At 41.9% G+C, this 16,897-nt stretch overlaps 1 protein-coding gene across 1 annotated transcript in view; it reads left to right on the forward strand.

The window, feature by feature from the left end:
* Positions 1-16,897, forward strand: part of COL24A1 (collagen type XXIV alpha 1 chain) — a 505,872-nt gene that overhangs the window by 311,384 nt on the left and 177,591 nt on the right. Inside the window, exons 20-23 of the mRNA XM_068239109.1 lie at positions 5,767-5,820; positions 7,992-8,045; positions 9,999-10,043; positions 14,281-14,334. Coding sequence (XP_068095210.1) covers positions 5,767-5,820; positions 7,992-8,045; positions 9,999-10,043; positions 14,281-14,334 — 207 coding nt within the window. The remainder of the gene's footprint in view (positions 1-5,766; positions 5,821-7,991; positions 8,046-9,998; positions 10,044-14,280; positions 14,335-16,897) is intronic.

Below are 16,897 nucleotides of genomic sequence, written 5' to 3' on the forward strand. Positions count from 1 at the left end.
CAGATCAGAGGTTTCTGCCTGACGCTTGACTGGATTAGCTGCATGCTTGTTTCTTGTGGGTAATTCAGACACTACTGCAGCCAAAAGACAGGCTGTTTATTAACTGCGTGTGAAAATAACTACAGAGGAGGTAAATTAACTACAGAGGAGGTAACTTATTTATATATTTTTAAGCAATACCAGTTGCCTGGCAGTTCAGCTGATCCTCTGCCTCTTGTACTTTTAAGCATAGACCCTGAACAAGCATGCAGCAGATCAGAGGTTTCTGCCTGACGCTTGACTGGATTAGCTGCATGCTTGTTTCTTGTGGGTAATTCAGACACTACTGCAGCCAAAAGATCAGCAGGACTGCCAGGCAACTGGCATTGCTTAAAATACAATATGGCAGCCTCCATATACCTCTCAATTCTGGTATCCTTTAAAGTTGCTTGCTGGATATATGGCTGATAATGAATTTACTTTTAAGCTTTTCCTACACCACACTAATAGTTAAAATAAAGTTAAACCTGGGGATATTGGATGATTATCAGTATTTTCCACCATGTGACCTAGCTGTGTTGATGGAGAAGATTGGACATGATGAATGATACCACTGCGTTCCAAAGTCCTCAAGTATCTCAAGAGTATTTCAACTTGTGTCAAACATGTTATATTGTTCTGGACTGAACAACTTAAACTGTCCCTTGTTAGGTTGAGGCAATCAGGTTTCCCACCCTCTTTTTGTTTATTATCACATTGGAAAAGTTGGTGTTGGCACAATGGATTGGCCCCAGATGCCAGTAACTATCGCGCTTTCCAGGCAGTTTTCTCAAAGTTCAAATCAAGTATGTGAATGGTTGCTGTCATATTATGTCTAGCAATGTTCCAAGCACAAATTCCAACACCAGCTGACTCTTAGGACATACCACATAGGAGACCTTGTTGAAGAGAAATATAGTCAGATCCCACAAACCTCATTTGGATTTATTACAATTCACTTTTTCTCATGAGTTTTCTCCTAGGAGATAATTTTTTGTCTTCTGTTTTTAGTATTTTTTTCAGGGTCCTGTTGATTTTGGCATTGGTGATTGTTTCGGGCACTCCCAGGGCATGGAGTCTAAGTGGGGACGCAGGTCGCCACCAGTGCAGCCAGCAGGGGATGATGGGACATCATCAGTGGCGTAGCTAAGGAGCTGTGGGCCCCGATGCAAGTTTTACAATGCCCCCCCCCCCCCCCAAGCACTCTATACATAACAATTGATACGACGCACCAAAACTTGCCAATGGCAACTACAGTGTCAGAGGTGCAAGAAGGGGATGGGGAATAGCTTGTTAATGATTATTACTATTCAAAGCATCTATGGAAGTGATTATCATGAGCACAGGACCAATAGAGAGCTAATACTACAGTTAAGGGAGGGCCCCTTGGGGCCCCGATGCGGTCGCTACCTCTGCACCCCTATTGCTACGCCCCTGGCCATCACCCCTAATGGGCGGCAAACTACTTTGCTGCTTTATGCCCACCAGGTCACGACCCCTAGAACTGCCCCACCAGAGAAGAGAAGAACAGGAAGGGTTACCTATGACAGTCACTTAGCAGCGCTCAAGTGGTCCACATCAGGATGCTACCATACACTTCTTCCACCTCCAGAGCTCCCACATAGGTTCCTTATGTACCTAGGAGTGCAGCTCAGTGCACAAAACAAACGACAGAGGGTTCTCTCAGTGGAAAAATTCCAACAACACTTTATTAGGATAAAAGTTTTTACAGGAATACAAAATTGAGTACCACACTGAGTGGGTGCATTAACCTGGAGGGCCCCTACTGGAGTAGGACCCTCGGAATGTGAGTGTCATTTGCTTGTATTCCTGAACAAAAACTTTTATCCTAATAAAGTGTCGTTGGAATTTTTCCACTGAGAGAACCCTCTGTCGTTTGTTTTGTGCACTGAGCTGCACTCCTAAGTACATAAGGAACCTATGTGGGATCTCTGGAGGTGGAAGAAGTGGATGGTAGCATCCTGATGTGGACCACTTGAGCGCTGCTGAGTGACTGTCATAGATTGCATTGGATGAAAAAGGATACATCTTTGAAGCAGCTGCAGTGGGACAATTACTATTTTGGGGCGCCTCTTCTATTGACTGCTTGGAGGGGTTACCTTGCCGTAAGGGAAGGAGAATGACAGAACTGGGGTGACAGGAATGGCGTGACAGGAAAAGTTGGGAACAGCGTGCAAACACACCGTAGCTGGCCCAACGGTTCAACAGCACTGGGCACTGATTGGTCAGGGTTTAACTACCCTGACCTTCGCACCAGTGCTGAAGCCACGCCCCCTGCCACACACATAAAAGAACTAGGGGCTTGTGCGCCTAGTAAGACGTAAGATCCCGGAAGTCCTCCAGGATGGTGTACAACGGTAACTGGCACTGGATCCCAGGAGCGGTAACTGACAAGTTTCTTGCTTGCTGGTGGCTTAAAAGGCATCTTGTTGATAAGGTGTGAAAATATCTCCTGGGAGCAGTGGTGCTCGGCAAGATTTCGGATATCCGAACTACCCAGATAATCCGAACTTTTTTGACTATCCAAACTTTGAATAGCAATTCGGATGTTTTTTAAAATCCGAATAGACTATCCGAGCAAACTCGGATTTCCCATTTAAAATCCGAAATCCGGGCGGACAGTTAGTTCAGATATCCGAGCAGAAGCCAAAATCACCTTCAATGGCAAAAATCCCTTTCGAAGGCATCCAGGGAGAGAGAGAGAGAGAGAGCTCCGAAAGTTCTTTTTGCTATTTGAAGAGACTTTTGGAAGCATTTTAAGCCATTTTCAGGTCACTTCTGGTTTCTATCCGGATATCCGAATCTGGCCGGATATTGGGTTCGGATATCCGAGTTTACTGGGATACCAAAAAGTTCGGATTCAGATATCCGATTCGGATCCGGATATCTGGGTATCCGGATCCGAATCAATTCGGATATTAAAAAGGGGTATCCGAGCACCACTGCCTGGGAGGAAACTTCTGAATAAGTAAATTTAAATAAGGGCCCTTGGAGTTTTCTCCTAGGTGATAACTCACACATTGTCAATAAAATGCCTTTTAAGCCACCTTGCTGCAAGACAATACTCAAAATAATTTTGACAGTACATTTTTCAACTACTTTTTGGTACTTTTTCAATGGCATTTTAAAGAGTAAAAAAAAGGAAAATCATCTATCATATTCTTTGGACTATAATACAAACTTTTCTCCCCCCCAAGAGTGAGAAGAAAAAGTATCTGCATCTTCTGTACCGAATACAGGGAGTCTTATAACAGCCGCCGATATGAACGACCCACCGCTATGAACATGAATCAGTTATGTGTTGGCAGTTGCACTGGAAGAATTGGAGATTTTTAGAACCCGATATATTCTGCTACCAGATTAAGAAATGTATTGTTGCCTAATAAGTAAGCCATCTAAGCTTGGTGGAGTGTTTTTTTTTTTATTAGACAGGAAATTTAGACTGTAACTCTTGAGGGAACATTCATTTTATTTTGATGCAGAGTTGGATTTGCCGTAGGCACGAGAGGATTTATGTTTCTCCACAGATTAGTATTAATTTTTACGGAACACAGAATTCTGAAGTGACTTATATGAGTAACATTTTGGCATAGTCGTCGAATGAGCGGATTTGCGGAAAGCTTTATGTACTCTGTGTCCTGCAGTGTCGAGGAGCTGTTTCCCATGCAGGCATCAGCTTCTCATCTCATAAAATAATTGACTTTAATCTTGGCAAATAAGCCCTTTGAAGTCTGCTGGTGAAACCAGTAAGTGAAGATTATAAACTAAAGTCTAAAGGCTTCACAAAAACAAAATTGTACACATTGAAAAGAAGATAAAGTCGCAGTAAAGTTGGATCCTTTTGTGATGATTCAGAAGCAGTGGCGTGTAGTAAAGCCAGGAATTAGAGAGAATGTGGTTCTCTGCATAGATCTGAGCAGAATTCTGACTGCTCCAAGGACCTCCTGGCAGTAGACTGCTACCTAAATGCAAATACTCGGAGCAGAACCTGTTTCCCATGGTTCTGCACTTTTCAGAGGATATAAAACTATTTACACATTGCCTTGTCTATCTCCAAAGGCAGTGGTGTAGGGATCACCAATGCTGCCATTGTGGCTCCTATGGAGCCCACAGCCAAAGGGGGCCTGGTCTCAGCGTCCAGTGATAAGGGAGCATGCTGTGGGATCCTCACAGAGATCTGCAGCAGGCTTCTTGAACTCCAGAGTTTTTGGAGAGGTAACACCTGTCTGCACTCCTGCAACATGATCCACCTTCCTTTTCAGTGACCCTGTCTCAATCATACACCTTAGTGTCCTGCTCAGCAGCAGATTCCTCAAAGGATTGTTTTCCTGCCTACCTCTCCTGCTCCATCCTGCATTGTACCGCCAGCACTCCTCCCCAGAATGCATTGCTAGCAACATTGGTTCAAAGCTGTTGCCTGAGGGGTAGAGTCTCAATCCATGTGGGCAACAGTAATTGTGCGATTGTATACACCTTAACCTCTCTAGATATACCAGATTAGAGGTGGATAAGGTAAAGGATTGATGCCTTCCTGCTATCGGTAATTTACCAGGTCTCCGCCTTGTGCCATCTGACATTAGACAAGATTTTAGCAGAGTCCCTGCACTCCGGCCGGCATCAATCAGATCTGATCAATATTAGATCACAATAACAACAGTGGATGCTATAGGTTTAACCTCTTTTTTTTTAAATTAGATTTGATTATAACAATCTATCATCTGATCTGTTAACTGAATTGTGTGATGTATGCCTAGCCTCCATTGGGGCAACCTGGGCAGTTTCCCCAGGGCTCCTGAGCACTGCTGTGCCCCCCTAAGTCTTCATCGACTAAATAGTGGTGCCCAGGGCCCCTGCCCAGTTTTCGGTAGCATAACGACTCACCTGCCCAGGCCGGCACGTTCCTCATTACTCTACACACTTCTGTCTTCATCTCTGCTGACCTCCTCTTCTCAGTGACCCGGGTGGTGGCATGCTATTAAATAATAATATGCGCGGGGTCACTGAGGAGAGGCTCTCCCATGAGGATGAAGATGGAAGTGCACGGATTAGAGGAAGAGCGTGCCGGCCTGGATAGGCGAGTCACTATGCTGCTGAAACTCTGCAGCGGCCCTGGGGACCTCTATATATAGTTGGTGGGAGACCACCAAGGGGACAAGCGGTCAACTCAGGGGGCCCTGGGGGGAGATTTCCAGAAATAAAGGGGCCCCTACACTAAGGCCACTTACGGCAGGCCCCAAGGTTTATTTTGCCCCAGGGCCACATTGTCACTAGTAGGGATGATCAATAAGATGCCAATTTTTCCGAGCTCATGCAGGATTATGTACATTTTTATTCAAATATGTGCAGCTTCAAAATGGACCAATCAAGTCCCACCCAGGTTTAAATTGATTGGTCCATTTTCAAGCTGCATATATTTGCATAAGATTTACATAAATCTGCATGAATTTGGAAATATTTGCATCTCATTGATCGTCCCTAGCCACTAGAACCAGCCCTGCCCAGCTGTAGTGTGGAAAGACAAAAAAAATGTTTTAGAAAGTTCTGCTGTAGGAGTAAAAGTAATGCAGGTTTATAACTAATAAATAGTTTTTGTTTTGTTTTTGCGTCCATGAGACTCCAGACAGACGGCATCTGTTATTTTCCCTTCACTCTGCACACTGCATTATGATCACAAAAAGACTAGTTGTAAATCTTTAACAGTTGTTTTGATGATTTCTCGTTCTGCAGGGATTTCCGGGAGATATCGGCTTACCTGGGCTCAACGGGCCGGAAGGGCCAAAGGTAAGAATGTTATTTTAGAGGCACATTTCATCTGTCTATTTTAATTTACAATTCTCCCCATCAGTTCCTTTTTACAAAACAGAGTTTCGTCAGGTTTGAAGTTTTAATGGCAGTCAGGTATTTTTGCATATTGTATGTATTGCTCAACTTGTTTTTTGTTTTTGTATTTCTATACAAACTATTGAAACATCAGTTGTGTGGAAATGTTTTTTTGTTTTTTTTGCCACGAGCATGAAGTGGTTGTAGTCTGAAAGTGACTGCTGAACGCCAGTAACGCCAGCAACATTAACATGAAGTGTGCCCCCCTCTCCCTAACTCTATCTCTCCAACTGAACATTTAACTAATTCACAAACCCGGCTTTTTCCCCTGTAAAACTCCGGACCATTTTGGCATTCCAGCCGTCACCATTGATACAGCAATAACTTTTTCATTACTTATGCCATCAAATTGATACATATACTGTTTTTTTCCCGTTTTTTAGGTTTCTTTGGATAATATTTTTTCCAAAACTGTTTTAGTTTTATTAACCTCTTACAGGGGAAAAATGGGTGTAAATTCAGAAAATAGAGCATTTTTTTCATTTTTCACCTTCCTAGTTTTCACTTGACAAGAGCCACAGGTATAAAACACCTCAAAATATAATATTTGCCTCATCCCGATTAAAATGATTTTACATATGCCGTATTTCATCACTAGATGAGCATATAGAGTACTATTATCACCAGTCTGTGCGTCCGTAGCGACTATATGCGTTCGCTACGGTGCACAGAACAGAGTTGCTCTGGAAATATTCCAATCCCGGTTGTACACCAATGTAGCCGACAAAATATGAGGGTCGTCTGGAAAATAACAACCATTTAAACAGTTATGGAAACATTTTATTGTTATTTTAGTCACACCGTAACTTCTTATTTTTTTCTCCACATAATCACCTCCTTTATTTAAAGAGAATCTGTACTCTAAAATTCTTACAGTAAAAAGCATACCATTCTATTCATTATTTTCTCCTGGGCCCCTCTGTGCTGTTTCTGCCACTTCCTGCTGCAATCCTGGCTTGTAATTGCCAGTTTTAGGCAGTGTTTACAAACAAAAGACATGGCTGCTAACCAGAGTGTGATAGGCTGAGAGGAGAGCTTGGAGAGGGTGTGTAAAACTTCTGCCTATCACAAGCAGTGCTGCACATTCCACACATTCCAGCCTGAGCCCGACCGAGCCGACAGAGGAAAGAAGATAAGATTTATTACAGAGACAGTGCAACTAGAAAAGGCTGCAGTACGCCAGAGCACATTAGAACAGGTATAGGAACTTCTAGGATAGAAGAAATAAGGCTCAAAATTTTGTTACAGAGTCTCTTTAAAGTGTACCAGAGACGAGTAAGTATAAAAGTTTTATACATACCTGGGGCTTCCTCTTCCCCCCTCCGCACTGTTCGCTCCCACAACGTCTTCCTCGTTATCCAGTTAGCAGTCCCTATAGCTTGGTGAGTCGGGGCGCTCTGTGCATGCATGGCCTAGCGGCATGCGCACACACCACCATGCTCCCATGGCCAAGAGGGCTCTGTACCTGCATAGTACTACTGCGCAGGCGCAGAATGTTCCCAGCCACGGGAATGAGGGGGGCGCACTGCGCGTGTGCCGACTGGCCTAACTTACGGGGCTTCTAACGGAAGAACGAGGAGATGGAGGACAGCAGCGTGGGAGCGATCAGTGCAAAGGAAGCAGGAGGAATCACCAGGTATGTATAAAACTTTTATACTTACTCGTCTCTGGTACACTTTCAGCAGTTATCATATATTTTTACAATTTTAATCCCTTTGTTGTATTAGCATCACCCTCTTCAACTACAGTATGGGGTTGGGGCCACTTCATGTTAATGTTGCTGAACAAATAATTACTGGCGTTCTGCAGTCACGCGACAAGCGGTGCAGGGAGAAAAGACAGATGCAGGTTAAATTGCACTGAAAGAATACCTTGCAAGGCAGATAAAAGCATACGACTCTTAAATTCTTAATGCGCCTCGTATAAAGTTTTCCTGTTGGTCACATGGTTACTTCAAAACTCTGGGTAAGCATAAGTAGAAGTTCATTGTTTTCTCTCACTTTTGTACTTTGCTTTATCACACTATCAGAGTGGTGTGTATTGTAAATGATCTGATTATTGTTCCTCTGCAGGGTCTCATTGGAGACAGAGGGCCTCCAGGTCCACCCGGTCCAAAAGGTGTAGAGGTGAGAATGGGCAGTAATATTGCATGTTGCTCCTGCATCAGGAAAAGAGAGAATTGTGCTGCCATACAGGGGCGCCCACATAGGCTTACTGGGGTAGCCACAGGTGGAGCTGGTGATCATTATGGAGGAAACCTACCTCTTAATGAATGATCCCTCTGTAGAATAATCATAAATAGAAAGAGTCATACAGAAAGGATTTAGACTGAGCCTGGTATTCCGATCCTATATGCGGCAGGAAAGTGAAAGTTGGCATTAATCCTTTAGCGGCTGATTTATTTAGAGGCTTACAAGTGCTCCAGGCCAATTTATTTCAGCACATTTTATTTGTTACATTTCAGTGCTTGTAATTAGTACTGCTGTAATGTGTATTTAAGACCACTTGTCACTAGGGGGCAGTGTGAGTCAATAACAGAGAACATCTGGTTTCAGCTTCTATGGTCTGCTAATAGAGAGAGATCAAAGCATTTCAAGAATTTACAGCACAAATTCTACAAACTGAGGTCAAAAGCAGTACACTTATCTCAAACGAGATAACTCTGTTGAAGCTGCTAATGGGTTAATAAAGTATGGATCGCAAAGGATGTTTACATGTCAAGTGGCACCAAAGTGGGGAGTCTTGGGATAACTACAGCCCTAGCTCAGTGCTATGGCTGTTGAGAGATAGATAGGAATTCAGTACAGTGTTTTGGGATGACAAAGACATAATTATGGTGGATGAGTTTGCAAAATGCATGACCATCGACAGCAGCTGTATTGTGACTAGCATGACAGTGACGTGGAACTGAAGTCATTGGAAGTCACTGTGTAGCCAGACCTTCTCTATTCTCTAGATATTGCACCGAGTAACTCTTTCCTCCTTAGTGGAATAATAGAACACCAGAGAGGTTCTGGCAGAGAATTTGAACAGGTGAAATGAACAGTTCGATAGAACAGCAGAGCGTTTCACCACTTCGCATTCCTGGCCTTTTTTTTGGCATTTCAGCTGTCACCATTGATAATACTTTTTTTTTATTATTTATACTATCAAAGTCATACATACTGTATATTGTTTTTATGATAATATTATAATTTTTTGCTAGAATGTTTTTAATTTTATAAATACAGAAAATACATTTTTTTCTTTTCATTTTTCTCTCTTCCTAATTTTCACGTGACAAGAGCCACAGTTATAAAACACCTCAAACTATATTATTCGGCTTTTCCATGTATGCCATATTTCATCACTAGTTGAGCATGTTGAGTATTCTGTGGTGACTGTATGTGATCACTATGGGGCTCAGTTTGGGGACCCCAGTGTTGTACAGATACATGGCTAGGCAACTGCATAGCAATGTCTGGTCCGATCGCTACGGGCAGCAGTCATAACCAATGAATCTTAAGGCTAAGTATAGGTGACACAATGGCTTAATTAGGTAGGGGCTAAAATCTAACCATGGGGGAGGGGGGAACACTTTATTGTTTAGTGTGACACTGTACTTTATGCTAGATACACACCATCCAATTTCTATCTGATCATTGGGTCAAATCAATCATTTCCGACATGTCCGTTCGTCAATTTTATGCATAAGTGATCTGATAATCGATCCTGCTATTATTCAGGAGCAGATTGGACCCATCGGAAATCTGTAAATTTGACTTGTTGATCTGATGGGAAATTGCATTGTGTGTACCTAGCATTAGATTCTTTGGCAAAGGAATCCCTTACAATCTTTGACCACTGTTGGTTTCATTGTTCCGGTCTTTGTGTTTATCATCAACGGTTTTATATTTGGATGTGATTTTGATTTCAAGTTTTTTTATGGATTTTTGTGTTTAAATGTTAAACTCTTCAGCTCATTTTATTTCCTCAATATTTTTCATAACCACCAGTATTTACTTTGTGTAAAATATCACTCGACTGTAATTATTTTATATGCATACATATACAATTTAAATTTATCATCTACTCTGCAGGGCGAAGAAGGGCCAGTTGGACCTCTGGGTGGTCCAGGACCGATGGTACGTACATAATAGCGTCAATGTGTTTCATACATAGCGCTTACTTATCTCTAGAGATCAGGGGCAGTCCGCCCATAGCGCTGAACGGCTGGCAACAGCTTGCAACCCACCCACGGACTGCCCACTCCCTCCCCGGCTGCCGCTCGTTTACCTTCTAGAGCCGGCGGCCCCCTCCTCCAGGAGAGTCTCCGGATCCCCCTTGCTAGACTAGACCTCAGATCACCAGTGACCAGTCACCGCAGTGAAGAGAGGAGAGCGACTCTCATAGCGGTGCGTATACCGAAAGTATTTACTTCCGGTGAATGCACCGTTAGCGCGCGCGCGGGGGGGGGGGGGGGGGGGCGCACCGCTCTCCTCTCTTCGCTAAACTACTTCCGGGTCACCGTGCTATCATGAACTAAGTGCCATGCACACACAGGAGAGGATGACACTAGAGGAGGTGTAAGCGCGTCACCCAACTTACTGTTTCCGGGTCACAGCGCAACTTTGAGCAGAATCGCCGATGTAATGTAATTTATACCGGATGAACCGGGAGGAGGAAGTTTACCCACAACCTCTGCTCGGGGTCACTTTAAAGCGGTTTTAAACTCTGACAAAATATTCAATAAAAATGTTTTTTCCTACTTTTTATAACCCATACAATTATCATATTTGCTTTTGTGCACAAGTATTATTATTCATTTAGAAATGATAAGTTCCCAAAGTTCAGTTTATATACTTTGAAAGCTGCTGGTACGGTTTATTCATAACTGTTGTATTTCTATTGTAAATGCCGCCAGTAATGATTTCTGAGCAGTGTTTCAGTTCAGGACTCATTAGCAGAAGTTTCTGCACAGTCAGAGAATGTTTACTTAATTGTATCAAGTGAAGAATGTAAACACAAGATAAGGCTATCACCAGTTCAGATGCGGCTGCCCCTGCAGGAGAAAAAGTCAATTCTGTAATTTAACCCTTTGAATGCTGTTTTACTAAAAAAAAAATATTGTGTTAGTATATGATGTAAATAATCTTTTAGAGCAAATAAGAAATGCTGGGTTTCATTCCACTTTAATAAAAATGCAATTTTGAGCACATTTGCAAAATGTCAAAAAAAAGACCATCACATTTATAGTACGCCTCTCTGGCAGATGAAGGTGATGGAAGGAACCAGTCCAACAAAATGGATTTGTGTTATTCATATCATCATAATTCACAGGTCCGATCTTAGCAGGGATGGCATTGAATAATGCTTTGGAATTCTTATTAATTCTGTTTGAATTGCCTTGCATACGTCCTGCATGCCTCCAGAATGTCTAGCGGACACAGTTTATTAAGCTGATGCGTTATCTAGTGTAACGTTTGCATACAACATCCATAACTACCAAGAAGTCCTGTGGCATTCCTCCGGTCTCCAGCAGCCAGTGCACACAAATACAAGCCATATGTTCCACCATGTATCTGTACTGTCCTACAATCTTTCCTCTTAGCTGTGTCTGACACTGAACTGATCCATGAATTACTGTATAAGCCTGAGGACTGATCTGTCTAGGAATTTGGCAGATAAAATTGAAATCCATCACAACTTAACTAAAGAGTCCATTGGTTATAATGTCTCAGTACTGATGATATTTAAATATATCTAATCGTTTTATGATGATTAGCCAGGGCCAGGTTTGAGTGAAATGAGGCTCTGGGCAAAAATTAACACGCAGGAGAAGAGGATATGTTCAATATGCGTTATATTATTCTTTAGTATTTATATAGTTCCGACATCTTCCATGGCACTTTACAAAGTACATAGTCTTGCTGTTAACTCTATCTCAGAGGAGCTCACAATCTAATCTCTACCATAGTCATAGTCTAATGTCCTACCATATTATTATTATTATTATTATGTATTTATATAGCACTGCCATCTTCTGCAGCACATTACAGAGTACATAGTCATGTCACTGACTGTCCTCAGAGGAGCTCACAGTCTAATCCTACCATAGTCATAGTCTAATGTCCTACCATATTATTATTATGTATTTATATAGCAGTGACATCTTCTGCATCGCTTTACAGAGTACATAGTCATGTCACTGACTGTTCTCAGAGGAGCTAACAATCTAATCCTACCATAGTCATAGTCTAATGTCCTACCGTATTATTATGTATTTATATAGCAGTGACATCTTCTGCAGCACTTTACAGAGTACATAGTCATGTCACTGACTGTCCTCAGAGGACAGTCTAATCCTTACCATTGTCATAGTCTAAATGTCCAACCATATTATTATTATGTATTTATATTTATTGCACTGACAACTTCTGCAGCACTTTACAGAGTACATAGTCATGTCACTGACTGTCCTCAGAGGAGCTCACAGTCTAATCCTTACCATTGTCATAGTCTAAATGTCCAACCATATTATTATTATGTATTTATATTGCACTGACAACTTCTGCAGCACTTTACAGAGTACATAGTCATGTCACTGACTGTCCTCAGAGGAGCTAACAATCTAATCCTACCATAGTCATAGTCTAATGTCCTACCATATTATTATTATGTATTTATATCGTGCTGACATCTTTTTCAGCACGTTACAGAGTACATAGTCATGTCACTAACTGTCCTCAGAGGAGCTCACAATCTAATATCTATCATAATGATATGTCCAGTGTTGTCTAAAGCCAATTTTTAGGGGGTAGCCAATCAATTTATCTGTATGCTTTTGGGATGTGGGAGGAAACTGGAGTGCCCGGAGGAACCCCACTCAAACACAAGGAGAACATACAAACTACATGCAGATAATTTCTGGCTGGGATTTGAACCAGGGCCCAGTTAAACTCTGGATATCTGCTTTAAAGGGCATCTGAAGTGAAAATAAACTTATGGTATAATGAATTGTATGTGTAGTACAGCTAAGAAATAGAACATTAGTAGCAAAGAAACACGTCTCCTATTGTTTCCAGTACAAGAAGAGTTAAGAAACTTCCATTATTATCTATGCAAAAGAGCTTTTCTGAGCTCTCCGAATGAGCTGGGGTCAGAGACAGTCCTATTTTCTGAAGCTCTTATATATCAAAGAAACAGTGAGAGGCAGCTTCAGATGAGGTTTTTTCTGCAGGCGAGTGCAAAGGGTCATTAGCTCTGCTGTGTTTCATAGCTTAAAATACAGAGGGCCATATGCAATTCACTTTTTCACCTGAGTTTTCTCCTAGGAGAAAAATGTCATCTTTGATTTAAAACAACTTTTTAGCACTTTGCAATGGAAAAAAAGTATCAATAAGTAGGTATAAAGTACTATCAAAATTATTTTGAGTATTTTTTTGCTTGCTGGTGGCTTAAAAGGCATTTTATTGACAAGTTTTAAAATATCACCTAGGAGAAAACTCAGGTGAAAAAGTGAATTGCATATGGCCCTGAGTGTGGTTTGTAAACTGCAAATATGACAGAATGATGCAATGTCATAAAAGAAAAAAAAAAAAAAAAAGCTATATAACTGAAAATACTAAATCTGAGAGTTTTTTCTTTGCTACTAATGCTCTATTAAATGGAATCTGCAGTGAAAATAAACTTATGATATAATGATTTGTATGTGTAGTACAGCTAAAGAAATAAAACATTTGCAGCAGAGATACGAGTCTAATGTTGTTTCCAGTACGGGAAGAGTTAAGAAACTCCAGTTGTTATCTATGCAAAAGAACCATTAAGCTCCAGGACTTTCAAAGTCGCAGAGAGCTCTGTCTTCTGAAGCTTGTTATCTCAACTGTCTGCCACTGTATTTGTTTTTTCATGCAGAAGAAAGTTCAAAAGGTCGTTAGCCTGCTCTGTGAAATCATTTAGCATGCGGAGTAGTATGTAAATTGCAAATATTAGAGAATGATGCAATGTTATAAAAAAAAACTATATAACTGAAAATAAAAATATGAGAATATTTTCTTTGCTACAAATGTTCTAGTAATTATCTCTACTACACAACCAATTCATTATATCTTTTTTTTTTTTTTGCTTCAGCATCACTTTAAAAAAAACAAAAAAATTAACTATTTGTGAGTTTGCACGTGTTTTCCCGCTATGTTGCTAGCGCATGCAACTCTACTGCGTACGCGCCCTGCACTATAATCCGACATATCGCTAACCCATTAGTGCTTTGTGGCCTGTGGAGGAGCCGTCAGGGGCTGCCCGTGTCTATCTGCATATGTTGGAATGGAGAAATAATCTTTGAGATAACTCACAGAAAAATGTCTCTTTCTCATTTGTTGTCAGGGAAGACCGGGACGTAAAGGTTACGCAGGAGAACAAGGGCTGGAAGGCTTGAAGGTGAGCTCCTCTATCTGCTGAGCATAAAGGGCCTTTTCTTCCGATGGTACAATGCGGAGAGAGGAAACGGGACAGACAGAGAGGATGAGTTCCCCATCTGGGACATGACATAGGCTCTTCCTCCTCCAAATGACTTGGCGGAGATGTCAGGGAAGCTTTATGGCTGCCCCATGTCGGGAGAAAATTACCCTGTTTGTTTTTAATTAATATTCAAGATAAGTCGTGCCATAGAAAAAATAGCTCTGTGCTGTCTGCTTACACAAAGGCTGATGTTGCAAGTGCGGAAAAGTGCCATAAATCTAACCTACACACGGATGTCGCTAACATTTTACTGTCTAGCAGAGCTGGGACAAGGTCCTCCAGCACCCAAGGCTGAGACACCAAAGTGCGCCACTCCATCCCTCCCACCCCAGCCGTCACACACTGATTGCTATTAGACTAAGAGGTACCCCAGGGCCCCCAACACCTTAATCTCTAGTTATCTGGCTTGCAGTCACTACCATGTGTACCCCTTTGTTATTTTGCGCTCCCTCCTACACTGCACCCTAAGGCTGGAGTCTCTCTCGCCTCTGCCTCGGCCCTGCTCTGCTATCTAGACTACTGTATACAATGGTAGAATTTTTATTATGCATTTCTATAGCACTGATACCATTTCCACCACTTGGTGGTGTGATGCTGGGTACACACTATGAGATTTTCTAGCTGATTTACTGTCAGATCGATTATTTCCAACATGTCCGATTTGCTTTCCGATCGATTTCCGAGCATTTTCCGATCGATTTTCGCTAACTTTAATAGGAAATCGATCGGAAAATGCTCAGAAATCGATCGGAAAGAAAATCGTACATGTTGGAAATAATCGATCTGACAGTAAATCGTCCAGAAAATCTCATAGTGTGTGCCCAGCATAATGAACTCGCATGTGGCATGTTCTGTTGGTTGCAGCTGAGCTGTACCCAGCCAGGCAGTTCTGACTTCTCTGCACACGTGCAGCTGCATAGTGCTGCTAGCATTTGCAATGAGTGTCATTTCCATCTGTTATCATTTTGCAGTCCAGAAAGCACAGGATTGATTAATTACCATTCACCTGTGTAGGAATTTGCATGCCTGCTCTCATTGGTGGAAAGCCTCTTCCTGTCTTGACACTTTGCCCATGATAGAGATTAGCTCATGCTATAGCAACATAAGCCAGCAAAGAGCAGTTGCTCTTGTTATATCCTGAGGAAGTGGGCTTTGTCCCGTGAAACGCATTGCAAACTTTGGAGTCACAAATAAAGTATTTCTGTTTCTACTTCGGGAGGTAAGTCCACCACTGTCTCCCTTCTTAAACTGATCTTACATTTTTTACTCTGATTTGGTCACTTCTGTTCATCATATGATCTAGTCCACCCTTGGTGGGGGGGGTGTTACCCAAATGTTTCTGTCTACAGAGAGCGACTTTTAGCCAGAGTGGGGTCAGGTCTAATCTCCTGTTACAGTGGTTGCCTTAGTGGTAACCCACCTTTGTGAGAGTACCCATTTTTGTTGCAATATTTATCTTATGGTACCTACATACTACACGGGCTCTCAATTATCTTTATTCTTGTATTTCAAAGTAATTCTACTATCAGCTTGCAAAATGGCACAAGAATACAGTAGAGCAGAGAAAGCGGAAATAACTGCCCTCCACAGTTAAGTGCCTGTGAGCTCAGAGAAGTAACTTACTAAGGCCTGGAACCCACTACAAAACGCTATCGCTAATCACAATCGCTAGCATTTTGTATGAGCGGTTTGTAAGCGATCTCATGAGTGTTTTCGGGAGCAATTTTAAAAAGTGTAATTAATTTTCCAGCGGTTGTGTAGCGATTAGCGTTTTTAATTCTGATTGGTCCTTTCAATAAATTTTCATTTTGTTACAGTGTGCAGTAATGTAAAAACGCTAGCAAAATCACTCTGTGTAGGTTTTGACCAGCGATTATGCCAGCGTTTATATACTTTACATTGCAGAAACTGTCCCGAGTTTTGCGATTTAGTAATCGCAATTGTTCCAGTGGAATTTGGCCCATAACATTAGCTGAGCGTTTAGGGAGATCGCTAGCGGTTTGAATCGCTCCCTAAACGCTCAGAAAATCGCTCTAGTGGGTTCAGACTGCTTCACAAACTGTCACAGGTGTTTTCTGCCACCCCCCAAAAAAGAAAGCATTTTTACTTTTGTGCAAACTGTAAAACTGTAAGCGGGTCTAATAAATGACCCACCCATATATCCTCGAATGTAAGTAAACCTCGTGTACAAATCAACCCCAATATTCGACCCTGTTAAGCTGGAATTTTTTAATGACTCAAGTATAAGTCTACCCAGAGAAGTTATTGGCTGCACATGGGGACCAGGAGGGGTTAATGACTGTACTGTATACATTATTGCAGCCATTAACCCCTCCAGGCCCCCAAGTGCTGCAATTATCCCTGCCCCCTCCTGCAGCCTAGTATCATTCCTCTTGTCCTTTCCTTGTTAATTGTTGTAGATAGGTCTATACCTGTATTCTCTTGGCATTTCCCTTATCAAGAAGGTGTCACTACTGGGGAA

This window comes from Hyperolius riggenbachi, chromosome 6 (genome assembly GCF_040937935.1).
Source record: "Hyperolius riggenbachi isolate aHypRig1 chromosome 6, aHypRig1.pri, whole genome shotgun sequence".
Lineage (NCBI taxonomy): Eukaryota > Metazoa > Chordata > Amphibia > Anura > Hyperoliidae > Hyperolius > Hyperolius riggenbachi.